The 14,930-nt window shown below is 41.3% G+C and overlaps 2 protein-coding genes and 1 long non-coding RNA gene across 3 annotated transcripts in view; 1 reads left to right on the top strand and 2 right to left on the bottom strand.

Moving 5' to 3' along the window:
- The window catches only part of ITGA1 (integrin subunit alpha 1), a 229,158-nt gene that overhangs the window by 206,929 nt on the left and 7,299 nt on the right, over nt 1–14,930 (bottom strand). The window lies entirely within an intron of this gene.
- PELO (pelota mRNA surveillance and ribosome rescue factor) lies at nt 518–7,042 on the bottom strand. Its single transcript, XM_049863574.1, has 2 exons — nt 4,786–7,042; nt 518–4,449 (listed from the first exon to the last, which is right to left on the bottom strand). Exons 1-2 carry the CDS (start codon nt 5,509–5,511, stop codon nt 4,018–4,020), a joined length of 1,158 nt encoding a protein of 385 aa, XP_049719531.1. The 5' UTR covers nt 5,512–7,042; the 3' UTR covers nt 518–4,017.
- Nucleotides 5,961–14,930, top strand: part of LOC126064496 (uncharacterized) — a 149,606-nt gene continuing 140,636 nt past the window's right edge. Inside the window, exon 1 of the long non-coding RNA XR_007514555.1 lies at nt 5,961–6,039. This is a non-coding gene — a long non-coding RNA (uncharacterized LOC126064496). The remainder of the gene's footprint in view (nt 6,040–14,930) is intronic.

Genomic DNA, 14,930 nt, shown 5'->3' with positions numbered 1-14,930 from the left:
TAACTGAAAGGTCAGCGGTTCGAACCCACCAGCCACTCTACAGGAGAAAGATGTGGCAGTCTGCTTCCGTAAAGATTTATAGGCTTGGAAACCCTATACCAAAAACCAAACCCATTGCTGTCAAGTTGATTCCAACTCATAGTAACCCTATAGGACAGAATAGAACTGCCCCGTAGGGTTTCCAAAGAGCAACTGATAGATTCAAACTGCCGACCTTTTGTTAACAGCCGAGCTCTTAACTACTGCACCACTAAGATTCCATAAAGAATCCCTGGGTGGCGCTAAGTGGTTTGAATCCACCCAGAGACCTGGAGATCTACTTCAGAAAAATCACAGCCATTGAAAACTGTATGGAGCAGTTCTAATGTGAAACAAATGGGCTGCCATGAGTTAGAATGGACAATGGCCACTGGTTTTTGGTTTTATCACTATTTTGATATTCCCACCTATTCATCTAGGAAGGATTATTCTTTGATAATGACATACAATGTAACTTTTAAAAAATAGGAATTCTTAAAGATTTTTAAAATTTAATGCTTCACAGACATAAGAGTAGATTTTTATTTAGCAAGGTTTCATAGATGAACTCAATATTGGCCAGTTAAGTGTCTTGAAAGACCTTAAAACTCAAATCGTTTTTTCTTTAAGGCTGGCAATCCCAGCCAGAGATTTACTAGCAAAGGGAAAATAAGCTATTACCTATGCTTGATCAGATTTTATGATACACAGTAATCATCTGAAAGTGTTAAAATGTAGATTCTGATTCAATAGCCCTAGGGTAGGACCCCGTATTCTAGTTTCTAACAAGTTCTTGAGGGATGCTGCTAGACCACACTTATGAACAGCAAGGCCTGAAATCAATCGTTCTTAATCTTGATGCATACTGCAATTACCAAGAAAGCTTAAAAAAAAAAAAAAAAAAAAGCAGCATTTCTTGGGGTGAAAGTTTAGTCTGATATCCAGTTTAGACCCTAAGAGTTTTAAAAAGCTTCTGAGGTAAAGTTAACAGGCAGCTAAATTTGAGAACCTATTTTTTTTTTTTTTTTATAGCCTAACCCAACCCACCCAGTGCCCTCGAGTCGATTCCGAATCATGGCGACCTATAGCCTAAAACATATTGATTAATCTGTAGGTTTAATTTCTCCTGGTTTCTATTACCATGAATAATAGGGCTAGGAATAACCAGTAATGACCTGATGAGAGTTACAGATGCCTCAAATCTCCAACCTCTGAAAATATGACTCATTATCAATCCAGTTCTAAATTTAGGAATCTTAGAGGTTTCCATTCTATCCATTTCTAATTGCCATTGAGTTGATTTTCATTCATTGCGACTCCATATGTATCAAAGTAGAACTGTGCTCCAGAATTTTCAATGGCTGATTTTTCAGAGGTAGATTGCTCAGCCTTTCTTCCAAGGAGCTGCTGGGTGGATGTGAGCCAACATTACCGTTAGCAGATGAGCACGTTAACTATCTGCAGCACCAGGTACTCCTTCCATTTTATGCTTTCCCAAACTATTTAATAACATAATTTTTATAATAAAGTATTTTATGATATAATAAAGTTATTCTTAGAATTATAATGAAATGACAATCTGAATTTTTAGACTAAAAAAAAAAAAAAAAAAGGAAGCCCATTGCTATCGAGTCAATTCTGACTCTAGCTATGCTATATGACAGAGTAGAACTGCCCCATACGGTTTCCAAGGAGCTGCTGGTGGATTCAAACTGCTGACATTTTGGTTAGCAGCCAAGCTCTCAGCCACTGTACCACCAGGGTTCCATTTTAAAAATATATATGATTTTAAAGAATATGGAAGTGTCTGTTCCGAACTACAGATAAAGATTTAGACTAGTTTAAAACCTTTCCTTGCCTGCAGGGCAGAGCAGGCCCAGTTAAATTTTTCACTTCTTAGGTTTCTTGGGCTGCTAGTGTTCCACTTACAGTACCTACTGCTGTCTGATCACTGGGAAACACAAGTTCCATCATGTTTCTTGGGATGCTAGTGTCCCGTTTATAGTATATGCTGCCGTCTGAAGGGGACATGTATAAAAAATAATTTGATCATCAAAGTGTTTAAAAGCTTATTAAAAACAATTCCCCAAATTGGTATTTAAAACAACAGATACCGAAACGAGAAGCAAAAGTTTACTTAGTATCTCTAAGGAGTCATCTTTAATCCTAGAGTTACAAACTGAATCACCACTTTCTTTATAAGACCTTGCCTAATCATTTTGCCAAGTGGGTGTTCGTAAAAGGTCAAGATGCAATTCCATTCCTCAGGCTCCCTCCTTGTCTCTTAGAAATGCACGAGAAAAAAAGGAGCATTTGAACTCCCAGGTACTTGCAGAAATTCCCCAATTACAGCAAAGTACTGCAGTACATGGGCACCTGGATGACATAGTTTGAGAACAGCTGCGAACCCACGCAGCAGCTCCATGGAAAAAAGGCCAGGCAAATCCTTTCCAGCAAGAGTATGGCTAAGAAAACCCTATGGAGCAGTTCTACTCTTAACATACAGCATTGAGTTGGAATCATCCCAATAGCAATGGGTTTGGGTTTTTTCATTTGTTTTGGTTTAACTGGAGTGCAAGTCAACTGCCACATATCAACGGCTGGCTGCTACTCAAACTTTCTGAAAACGTTTTCTCTAACCCCAAGATAGCATGTGGTGAAGTCCAATAAGAATGTGGAAGCACGAAGGCTAATGCCACATACAAATCCATGTCCCTCCCCCAGAAAAGAGTGTTTCAGTGGGGTCTGGATTAGGGGATACTTTTTGCCCTGGAAACCCTGTTGGTGTAGTAGTTAAGAGGTACGGCTGCTAGCCAGAAGGTCAGCAGTTCAAATCCACCAGGAGCTCCTTGAAAACCCTACAGGGCAGTTTTACTCTGTCCTTTAGGGTTGCTATGAGTCAGAGTTTGAGTCAAGAGTCAACTCAATGGCAACGGGTTTGGTTTTTTTGTTTCTTTTCAGCTTTGCCCACCAAGTAGCCACATGACCAGCAAGTCACACCTCACGTCTCATTTTAAAAATGAAGATACCTCAACTGGATTATCTTGTGAATCTCTGGCAGGTCAAAAGTCCATGATCTAAGAATAGCTGATTAAGTGGCCCTCTAAAGCAAACATGATTAATTCTAACAACAAAACAGGAGTTTACTTTTAACATGATTGGTTTAATACGTCTTTTAAGGAAAATTCCATTTTAAATGTGTGCAAGAAAAGTCTCCTGGGTTAGGTCTCTGAGCATTATTCAGCCTACCACACAACATTTCTAATTATTTTTAATGTATCTCAACGTGGTTCCCAAACATAATTAAAGCTATATTTACCTGTGAGTTGATTCAAATATTAATTTTAAATAGCATTATTAAAGTATATTTCCAAGGAATACTTTAAGCTTGTACTTTTAAATTACTCAAATTATTCAGTTTTCAATAACTTATAATTAGTAAAACCACTTCAGATTAAAAAAAAAAGTCTCCTAATGGTTTGGCTATAGCTTAAAATAGAAATAAATTTAAATCCTAAAAAAAAAATGGAGTATGCACAGAGGTAGGGGCAGGAAGAAGCATCAAATGCAGTTCGAGAACACCATGAAGAATTAACCTAAGCATAATGTAAACTGCGGATAATGAGGTAAAAACTTTTCCTACGGAAAACTATTTCAAAGTACACAGCATGGGGTTTTATGATATCTCCCAAACAATACATAGGTATTATTATTATTGGACACACAGAACTTTTCTAAGTACTGCAAATAACTGATCATTCCTATACAATGTTTTCCCAATTAATAATGATGGTAATACACAGAGATTTCTTTCACAATTTATTTTTTTTAGTTTGAATAAATGTCCTGCTAACCAAAAAATAAGCTTGTGACCTAGTGTGATCAAATACATCAGAGATCCCTCTATGAGTCAAAAAGTGTCACAAGGATGCTAAGGAAACATATAGCAGAAGTGAGGCAGTGAGGCAATAAGGTTGTCTCAATTACATATTCCAATCATTAATCCTCTTCAGAACTAGAATCATCCTCTTGGTCAGAGAGTTCAGGGACAGGGAAGCGGAGAATGGCAGCCACTCCAGTCAACTGACTGAGCTGTTCCCCAGATACATGAAGACTGGAGAAGATCCTAACCGTGCCTGCATTTTCTTTCACACTGTCCACCAGCCTCACGTACCGGCTCCGTGTGGCTATGTCCTGGTGTCTGAAGAGCTCATCGCTGATGAGCAACGTGTCAATTGCCATGGCCTCGTTGGCCTTCTCCACCTGCTTAAGTCCATAAAAAGCTCGGTCAGGTTCATGCTGTAACATTTTATAGAAGTCATCCAAGGCTTTTACTTCCCCAGCAGCTTTAGTGTCTGAAAGGCGGCTAGCTACAGTAGGGTCACAAAGGGCCTCTTTCAGGGAGTATTTGTGTCCAGAGGAGGCATGTACCTAGAATCACAATTACAAAAGTTAGACAAGAAGTCTCTTAGGGCATCCATCCATCATCAGCCACAATGACCTAAGACCGAAAGCACTAATAAGACTTTATATATGTTTAAGAATTTCAGTAGAAGTTACTCTATACATTTGCTGGTATTAAGAGTTCTCTTTAAGAAAAAAACAAATCGTATTCTATTTACCCCATTTCATTAAATCATTTACAACTGCAACCCTAGCAAAGTAAAGCCTTTTCCTCCTTTACTTTTTCCACTGACAAAACTTCAGCAGGAGTTTATACCAGTCCCACTGCCCCTTCTTAATGATCCCTAGGTAAGACTGCTTTACCTGCAGGAATTTGGACCGGTTTTCCAGCAGCACTTTGTTGTCAGTCTTCACTGCTTGCTGAAACATGTAGTCGCAGAACTGCTCCCTCACAAAGCCTGGGCTGGCCACCAGGATGCACTTTACAATATCGAAGTGTATGTGGCGCTGGATGGCCTGGACCACCTGTTCATAGAACCGCTCCAAGGCCCGGTCATGCTGAGAGCAGTTGCCTTTCCGCTTCCTAGGGATGTTCACCTCCACCTTGGCCCGAGTTAAGGTCATGCTGGGAGTGACTAAGCAGATATGGGCGAGGCCTTCCTGCATGACCACAGCTGCCACATCAGCGCTCCAAGCCGGGTCGCAGGCCTGCTCAATGCGCTCTAGCACCACACTGTCCCACTGCTTCTTGGCTAGGGTGAACTGGCGGTTGGGCTCAAGCTCAATGGTGTGGTAAGCCCCCATCTTGACATACTCATTCTCTTGGATGTTGGTCCCTTTGACCCGAAGCTGGCAGGCTTGAGAGTCGAAGTCGATGGCCTCCACGCAGAGAGTGAGGGTCGTGCGGACTCGGTTGCTTCCCACGCTGCCCGTGGAGGACTCGGTCTGCACCTTTCGGATGGTGGAGGCGCGCAGGCTGTCGCCCACCTGCACTAGATTGTAGGTGTGCCACATGTCCTCGGGCTCCTCGGGGACCAGGGTCACCTGGCCCGCGTTGTCCTTCTCAATGTCCTTCCTCACGAGCTTCATGATCTTAGAAGGGGCTCACGGCCCGAACAAGAGTGGGACTCCACCAGGAAAGGGGCAGGGAAGGAGGGAGGGGGCGGGGCCCGGTTTCGCCGAGCAGTTGTCCGGCGGGAAGGAAGTATTCTAACTCCAACTCCTGCGGCCGAGGGGAGCACTTACTCTAGTAGCCCTTCATTTTCCAGTCTCGGAGCGCGCCGCGTCAATCGAACGCGAAAGAAGCTGTAGGGACACGGACTCTTTCGCGGCTCCAGCCGCCGGCACAGACCAAGCGGCTGATGCAACGAGAACGCATGCGCACCCTGCCTCCCGCCTCCCCCCCCACCGCTCCGCTCCCGGCGCAGGTTTTACGTCTCCCACGGGGAGGCGTGGCCGCAGTTTGCGCGTGCGCAAGCGCAGTAAACGTGGAGGTGTCCTGGCAAGTTAACCCCAGGGAAAGTACCGAATCTTTGGTGGCGAGTCTTATTATAACGCTAGACGTGCGTTTTCCACGTTGCCTCTTCCTTCCTCGTTTGTGAAGAATCTGAGGAGAATGTGAGTGTAAACATGTTTGTTTTCCACGTGGGTGCAGTTGCCACTCTATCTGATTTTAAAATGTATCTAAAAGTGAAAACTCTCAAAAAGTGCAGAATTACCCCAAAGGTCCAAACTAAGCTCGGTTTTTCTCCTGCCTTATTCGTACTCAGACGCTACACGCCTGTTGGAGCTGGTATTTGCATAATCGGTTTCTAAGAACGAGTGGTCAAGGTCCCTGGGCAACGAACCTGGCTGTTTTCGGAGCGTAGTTATCGTGTCCGTGCACGATCTGATTAAACCGGATGTCTAAGCACTGATCCCAGAGAGAGAAGAAACCATCTGTGGAATTTACCCCTGGGTGGACTTCTCAGTTTCTTGACCTGATGTCCTGGGAATCCCAGAATCCAAACTTGGCAGTCACAGCTTTCCGCAGCTCAGTAGCCTGTGAAATGTCTATGGTGGGGGTTGGTTTAGGGTGGTGGGGCAGAGAAACATCTTCCCTGTAATAGCTTAGGGCCCGAGCTTTACTGACCAACCTAAAATGAGCTGGGGATAGTGGGAAGTGGGGGGAAACTGATCTATTAACTGTGAACTACCCCAGTGTAATAGCTACAGAATTGATTTTAAAAATCAAAGTCTTGATTATTGAAACTCAAGTCTCAAATATCTACATCAGAGATTGTCAGGGGACACGTAGGTCCCCTCCAGGGCTATAGTTTAAATTAGAACTGCTATTTCCTTTGTGGCCTTTCTTCCCTCTCAGCTTTTTACTAAGCACGGAACTGATCGCATTTGAATGTGAATGTGACTTGCCTCTCCAAAGCACATTGCATCTGAACTGGTAGAATAATTGTGTGTGTGTGTGTGTGTGTGTGTGTGTGTGTGTAAGAGAGAGCGTGCGTGCGCGCCTGCACACATACACAGGGGAGCTGTGTGTGTTTATGTGTGTGTGTAGAGGAGGGGAAGTTTTTGGAGCTGGGGAGCAGAGGTTGCGGTGTTCCTGGATCACCTTTCTAAGTACAGTTCACCCCCCCCACCCCGCCCCATAGTCTGCCGAGAATTAAAACCACAGAATCATGGTGCTAGGAACACAACGCAACATAAAAGAAATCCATTGCTGTCCAGTTAATGTGTGCAGATTAGAACTGTGCTCTATAGGGTTTTCAAGGCTGTGGCCTTTGAGAAGCAGATTGCCAGGCCTTTCTTCCAAGGTGCCTCTGGGTGGGTCTTAACTGCCAAAGTTTTGGTTAGTAGTCCAGCACTTATCTGCTTGCACCACCAAGAACTCCTTCTAGGTGCACAGTAGGATCTTAATGAATACTAGATTTTTACTAAAGAGCTATCATTTATTGAGTACTTTCCAGTTACTTTCCTATGCTGTTTCTAATCCTCACCCAAAGGGAAATATTTGTTATCCTAAATTTATAAATGGAAGGAATGAATTATAGGAAAATTAAGATCACGTAACCTGCACTCAAATTCAGACCTACTTAATTGTAACTCCATACCCTCTCCCCTTTATACTACCACAATACTATATTATGAATGCCGTTATCCACTGTAATCAAAGACTTGTAGCTTGGGAAGTGACCTAGATGATTTAAAAAGGAATGATCACTTCTCTGCTCCTTCTTTACCTCTTAAAATCTTTGTAATATTGTTTTCCAGTTAGTTTTCCTTCTGTTCAGTCTAGGTCACCATTATAATCCTTGAGAAAAGTGTTAATATTCTACTTTAGAAAAATATACATATATTTCTACATTTAAAACCTGTGAAAACCCAACACTGACCCTTAATTCCTTTTATTTTTTTAATTATAAAGTAAACTGTTCTGGGCTCTCTTTTTTATGTACATCAGCGATTGAACATACTACACAATTTTTCATAAAAATACTCCTTGGTCTGAAACATCTACAATGGTTTACAACTTTTTTTTCCCCCAGTTACTTGAGCTTGTTGAATGATCAGATGTTCTCTCTGAGCTTTTGTGTTATGACTTAGTAATTCTAGACCAATCATTATACTTTTATTTTATTTTTGGTCCCCCTTCCCTATTAATGGAAGTCCAGACTCCCTGACATTCAAAGCTTCAATGATTCCTCCTTACAAGCTTTGTTTCCTACTCGTCCCCTTCAGAACACCAGCTGCTGTCAAGCTGAGTCCAACTCTTGGTGATCCCATGTGTGTCAGAGTAGCACTGTCCTTTATAGTGTTTCAGTGGCTAATTTTTCAGTAGTAGTTCGCCAGGCCTTTCTTCTGAGGCACTTCTGAGTGGACCCAAACTGCAAACGTTTGGTTAGCAGCCAAGTGTGTTACCTCTGTGCACCACCTAGGGACTCTACTTGTCCCCTCAAGGCACCCTGTATTCTACCATGGGAGTAGCCTTTAGTCCCCAGATGTCCTAGGAACTTTCTCCTTTGCTACCTTAGCTCACGTGTTCTCTCTAAAGTGTCACTTCCTCTCATCCCTGCTTCCATTCATCCTACCTGTCTTTAAGGGCCAGCTTAAATGTTATCTTTGACTTGGAACTCTGCATTGTATTAATTCAAACACATATATTTTATTTCTTATTGACCTCTGCACAGATATATCCTGGTATCCCCCCAGTGACCAATGCAGTGTCCTTTGCACATAGTAGGGACACATATGAATAATAAGCTAAGTCATCAGATGTAAAGAGCACCAGCGACATTGTCATCACAGACACTTCTTAAGGCATTGATGTCGTCATTGATTATAGTTAATTTAAGAATGATAGTTCAGAAAGTGGGGTCCCTCGGTGGCCCAAACTGTTAATACTCAGCAGTTAACTGCAAGGTTGGTGGTTTGAGTCCATCCAGAGGGGCACTGGAAGAAAGGCCTGGCAACCTCCTTCTGAAAAGTCAGCCACTGAAAACCCCAGGGAGCACAGTTTTGCTCTGACATACGTAGGGTTGCCATTAGTTGGAGTTGCCTTGATCGTTTAGTTTAAAAAGCAATTCCTCTTACTTAAAAACTGCTCTGGTTAAAGATATATTTTTATTCTTTATCAAAATAAGCAAAATCATAAGGAAAAGACCACGGTTTAACTCTGTTGCTTTAAATTCTATTTTATACTTATTGACTCTTTGAAGATAGAAAACTTTGTATCAGTAATTTAATTACACCTATTTTTTCCCTATAATATTGTATTTAAATCAATCTCTCCATGGAAAAAAAAAAAAGTGTCATTATCTCCAAAATTTTTCTTTTGTTGTTTTTGATACCCTTCCAGTGTCTCAAAAAGAGAACTGGGCTAGAAGTCAAGTGTCCTAGATTGTAGATCTTACCCTCTCAGTTGTTTTTACTGTAGCTTTTGGCAACACGCACTGTCTTTGAAACTCCGTTTCTTTTACTTAAGAATTAAGGGGATTGAATTTAATAATTAAAATTGTTTTAATTGTAAAAATTACAACAATGCTAATTTAAAAAAAAACCATTTTTGCACATTATCTTTTGCATTTGACTCTTTCTAAGGCCTGGTGACACAACAGTTAAGTGCTCGGCTGCTAAATGAAACATTGGCAATTTGAACCTACTCAGCATCTCCGCAGGAGAAAGACCTGGTGATCTGTTCCTGTAAAGATCACAGCCTATAAAAACCCTATGGGGCAGTTCTACTCTGTTACATGGGGTCACTGAGGCAAAAATCAACTCAAGGACACCTAATAACAACCTATCAATAAAAGGCCTTATTTAGTGGAAAAGACTGATTCCAAGTTTAATGACTGGGCAGCAAGAACCAGCAAAGTTACGGTCTTTTCTAGCTAGATTGTAGCAACTTTACATAAACTCCCTGACGGCTATAAACCTAACCTCCTTCATTCTAAATCACAAATAAGGTTAGTTGCCCTGCCTTTCATTTGACAAGCCTTATGTGATTCAAATGAGATCGATACCTTGTAAACAGTAGAGTCCTATAAAAATATAAGGTACTATGATAAATGTATAAGAATGCCTGGCTTGGAGCAGTCCAGAAATCTGCATCTGACAAAGCAATGGGCAAAGGGCTCGCTGATTCAGTAACTGATTCGGTCGAGAGTTAACTGATGGATAACCTGTTGGGTGCATGTGTTTATACTAGTACCTACTTTCCAAGAAAACTTTAGTCAGCCCTACTATACGAAGCAGTTCATGTGTCTCATTGGTAAAATGGATCAGAATTCTCCTCCTTCATATAGTAATAATATGTAAGACATGGTTTGCATGACAGCAGCAGGATTGTGGGCTCCTGAAGGATGAGAATCTTGTTTGAATCCTCGGCCCTTACCACCAGCACCAGTTGCTGTCAGGTCAGTTCTGACTCATGGCAACGCCATGTGTGTCCGAGTAGAATTGTGCTCCATAAGCTTTTCAGTGCCTGATTTTTTTTTTGTTTTGGAAATAGACTGTCAGACCTTTCTTCTGAGGTGCCTCTGGGTGGACTTGAACCTCCAACATTTTGGTTAGAAGCCAAGCGCATTATTCATTTGCACCTCCCAGGGACTCAGTCCTTAGCGCACACACACACACACACACACACACACACACACACAAAACTTTGCTGTCAAGTCCATTCAGACTCATAGTGACCCTAAAGGACAGAGTAGAACTGCCCCATAGGCATTCCAAGGAGTGGCTGGTGGATTTGAACTACTGACTTTTTGGTTAGCAGCCTAGCACTTTAGCCACTGTGTCACCAGGCTCCTTAGCACAGTGACCCTTAAGTAAAAAATCCCATTGCCATTGGGTAGATTCTGACTCACAGCGACCCTATAGGACAGAGTAGAATTGCCCCATAGGGTTTCCAAGGAGTGCCTGGTGGATTCGAACTCATGACCTTTTGGTTAGCAGCCAAACTCTTAACCACTGTGCCACCCTAGGATAGTAGGGGCTATATAAATGTTCTTGTTTCCATCTTCTATTTTGTTATAAGACAAATCTAATCATTTCATCCCTCTACAATGTCTTGGCAGCACTTCTGATCATTAGTTCTTTGCATGTCTGTTGCCTCTTCCAGATTGTGAGCCTCTTAAGAGCAGAGACCCCCTCTTATTTGCCTTTGTATTCCTGGAACCAACCACTTGTGCATAATTATGTTTGTTATGTGAAAGAATGAGTAGTAGTTCATTTTCTTTTAATTCAGTTTTTAACTTGTTTATCACTCACATCCTAAAATAGGAAATCATGGTGGTCTGCTTCAAAATGTTACTTAAAATTTAAAAAGAGATTACTCTTAAGGTAAGTTTTTATAAATCTGTTTTAAATTTTAAGACATCCATGCTTGGGTAAGAAAGTGATTATTTTAAACATATCTTACTGAGGAAGAGGTTTTTAAATGTTTTAAATTAAAAAAAGTTTTATTATACATAAATCGGACAGTGATCTTTACAGAATAAGTAGCCAGAACTCTGATCATGAATATCTGGTGATACATGCAGCCATTTATTTAGAAAGAATGTACTAGCTTCAGATTGTAGAAAGACTGCCACGTGACCTCCATAAACAAAGCTAAGTGGACAACTGGGATGAATATTCAGCTAACTCAGGCAAAGGGTAAAAAGGAAATTTTTTTTAAATAAGGAACTTTTTGTACTTAACTTACTATCTAAATTTCCGGTGACTAAAAATACTTGCAGTTGTCACAAAGCAATACAAAGCCTGCCATCAAATAAAATCCTGTCAACGGGTGTGTGTGTATGTGTGTGTGTGTGTGCGTATATTTCTGTGTACATATCCCTATACAGTACAGCATCATTTTGCCAGATACATTACAAGAAAATGCATTACACAAATATTTTTAAGGGTTGATCAATATCCATGTGTTTTCATACATTAGTATTTGGCCAACTGAAAGTCTAGTTAATACTAGGCTTTAAGATAAGAGGAAATTTTGATGAAGGGTAAGACAGTACACAATACTGGGGAAGTCAGCATAACTTGACCAACGCAAAGTCATAGAAGCTTCATAAATGCATCCAAACTCCCTGAGGGACCGAGTTACTGGGCTGAGGGCTGGGGATCATGGTCTTGGGGGACATCTAGCATAATTGGCATAACATAGTTTATAAAGAAAATGTTCTTTAGCCTACTTTTGTGAATAGTGTCTTGGGTCTTAAAAGCTTGTGAGCAGCCATCTAAGACATTACACTGGTCCCACCCTATCTGGAGCAAACGAGAATGAAGAAAACCAAAGACACAAGGGAAAGATTAGTCCAAAGGACTAATGGACCACAGCTACCACAGCCTCCACCAGACAAAGTCTAGCACAACTAGATGGTGCCTGGCTACCACCACCGACTGCTCTGACAGGAATCACAATAGAGGGTCCTGGACAGAGCTGGAGAAAAATGTAGAACAAAATTCAAACTCAAAAAAAAAAAGACCAGATTTACTGGTCTGACAGAGACTGAAGAAACCCTGACAATATGGCCCCTGGACCCCCTTTTAACGCAGTACTGAAGTCACTCCCGAGGTTCACCCTTCAGCGAAAGATTAGACAGGCCCATGAAACCCTGGTGGCGTAGTGGTTAAGTGGTACGGCTGCTAACCAAAGGGTTGGCAGTTCAAATCCACCAGGCGCTTCTTGGAAACTCTGTGGGGCAGTTCTACTCTGTCCTGTAGGGTCGCTATGAGTCGGAATTGACAGCACTGGGTTTGGTTTTTTGGTTTTTTATGAAGCAATAACACACATAGTTCAACCACGTATATGAGACTAAATAGGCACACCAGCCCTTGGGCAAGGACAAGAAGGCAGGAGGGGATAGGAAAGCTGAATGAATGGAAATGGGGAACCCAAGGTCGAGAAGGGGAGAGTGTTGACACATTGTGGGGTTGGCAGCCAATGTCACAAAACAATATGTCTATTAATTATTTAATGAGAAACTAATTTGCTATGTAAACCTTCACCTAAAGCACAATAAAAAAGTCTAGTTAATAAAATAGTTTTGAAAGTACATTGTAATTTGTTTAAGTGTGTGCAATCTATAATAAAATAAGTAGACTATTCCTTTTAATCATTTAAAGTTCTGATGTGATTTAGGGGCCCTATTAAAACTTAAGATTTTGTATTTCAGCAGATCTCCGATAATTCATATATATATAAATATCTTTACTTTTGATATTTGAATAATGATTTTTTTAATTCAGATTTCTGTCTTGTTTGTACAGATCTACTGTTTGGGTGCAAACATTCACATAAAGTCAATTCTAAACCAACCAGTGTATTTTAATTATACTTACTTACTGTACTTACCATTTGCCATCTAGTTGATTCTGACTCTTGGTGACCCTATAGGACAGAGTAGAACTCCCTCATAGGGTTTCCAAGGTACAGCTGATGGACTCAAACTGCCAACAAAGGTTGGTTAGCAGCTGAGCACCTTAACCACTGCACCAAAAGAGGTCCAGATAAAAACTAGGCCTCTTCATATATATAGAGCTCTAGTGCTTATCACCAATTTGACATAAAGTTAGGATTTGGTCCTTGGAAACTAGATCATTTTTTGATGCCTTTGTGGTCATCTCTCTCTTGAGGTTTCTTTTTAAAGATAGACTATTCAGAAGAAGCTCTGCATTTGGAATCTGATGAGGCTGTCGGGCCAGAGGGAGAGTTACCCTCTGAATCATAGATAAACTTAGCTCCGGACTAGAACCCAGGGGAGGGACAGTGTTCATATTACTGTATCCAGTAGGGATGTCATATTAACCTCTTTGAAATTTTGATATGTATGTATTTTTTATGTATTTTTTAAATACAAAGAACTGTAATAAAAAATTACCATTTATATATACTGTGTGTTCTTTATTCTAAATTACAGATGCATATTTTCTCACATTTTGACATCTCCAAAATTAGGATGCATCTACGAACCTAGCAATTAAAATCAGTAGTGTTTTTCATTCTTAGGGGTGCATAAAATAATAAAGTGAATCCTTCAGTTGATGGTGTCTTCCATTCAATCCGATACAAACATGGGTAGATTTAAGTATTCCAGGTAGGGATTTAATTAAGCAGCCTTGGTGGTGCAGTGGTTAAGAGCTCACTGCAAACCAAAAGATTGGCAGTTTGAATCCACCAGCCGCTCCTTGGAATCCCTATGGGGTAGTTCTGCTCTGTCCTATGGGGTCGCTATGAGTTGGAATCCACTTGATGGCTTTGGTTAGATTTAAGTATTCCAGGTAGGGATATAATTAAAGGGAGCAATCTGATTCATAAAGCATAAGAGGTTGTAGTTTATGCCTTCATTTCTCATTCAATTAAAAAAAAAAAAAAAAAACTTGAGTGCTTATTATTCCTAATGGAGCCCTGGTAGTGAAGTGGTGAAGCACTCAGGCTGCTAACCAAAAGGCAGTTTGAATCTACCAGCTGCTCCTTGGAAACCCTATGGAAACCCTAGGGGCCAGTTCTACTCTGTCCTGTAGGGTTGCTATGAGTCAGAATCGACTTGAGGGCACACAACAACAACAACAGCATTATTCCTAAGGGAGCCCCGGTGGCATAGTGGTTAAAGCGCTTGGCTGCTAATCAAAAGGTCGGTGGTTCGAACCTATCAGCTGCTCCATGGGGAGAAAGATGTGGCAGTCTGCTTCTGTACAGATTTACAACCTTAGAAACCCTATGGGGCAGTTCTTCTTTGTCCTACAGAGTTGGTTGGAAAGACGTGGTAGTCTGCTTCCGTAAAGATTTACAGCGTTGGAAACCCTATGGAGTGGTTCTACTCTCGTAGGGTAACTATGAGGTGGAATCGACTCAGTGGCAGTGGGTTGGTTGTTGGTTATTATTCTGAGGTGCTACCTAGACTCAGAAACGCTGGTGGCATAGTGGTTAAGCACTGGGATGCTAACCAAAAGGTCGGCAGTTTGAATCCACCAGGTGCTCCTTGGAAACCCTATGGGGCAGTTCTACTCTG

Source organism: Elephas maximus, chromosome 2, assembly GCF_024166365.1.
Source record: "Elephas maximus indicus isolate mEleMax1 chromosome 2, mEleMax1 primary haplotype, whole genome shotgun sequence".
In the NCBI taxonomy this organism is placed as follows: Eukaryota; Metazoa; Chordata; class Mammalia; order Proboscidea; family Elephantidae; genus Elephas; species Elephas maximus.
The sequence above is the reverse complement of the archived record's forward strand: the minus strand, read 5'-3'. Positions and strand labels throughout refer to the sequence as shown.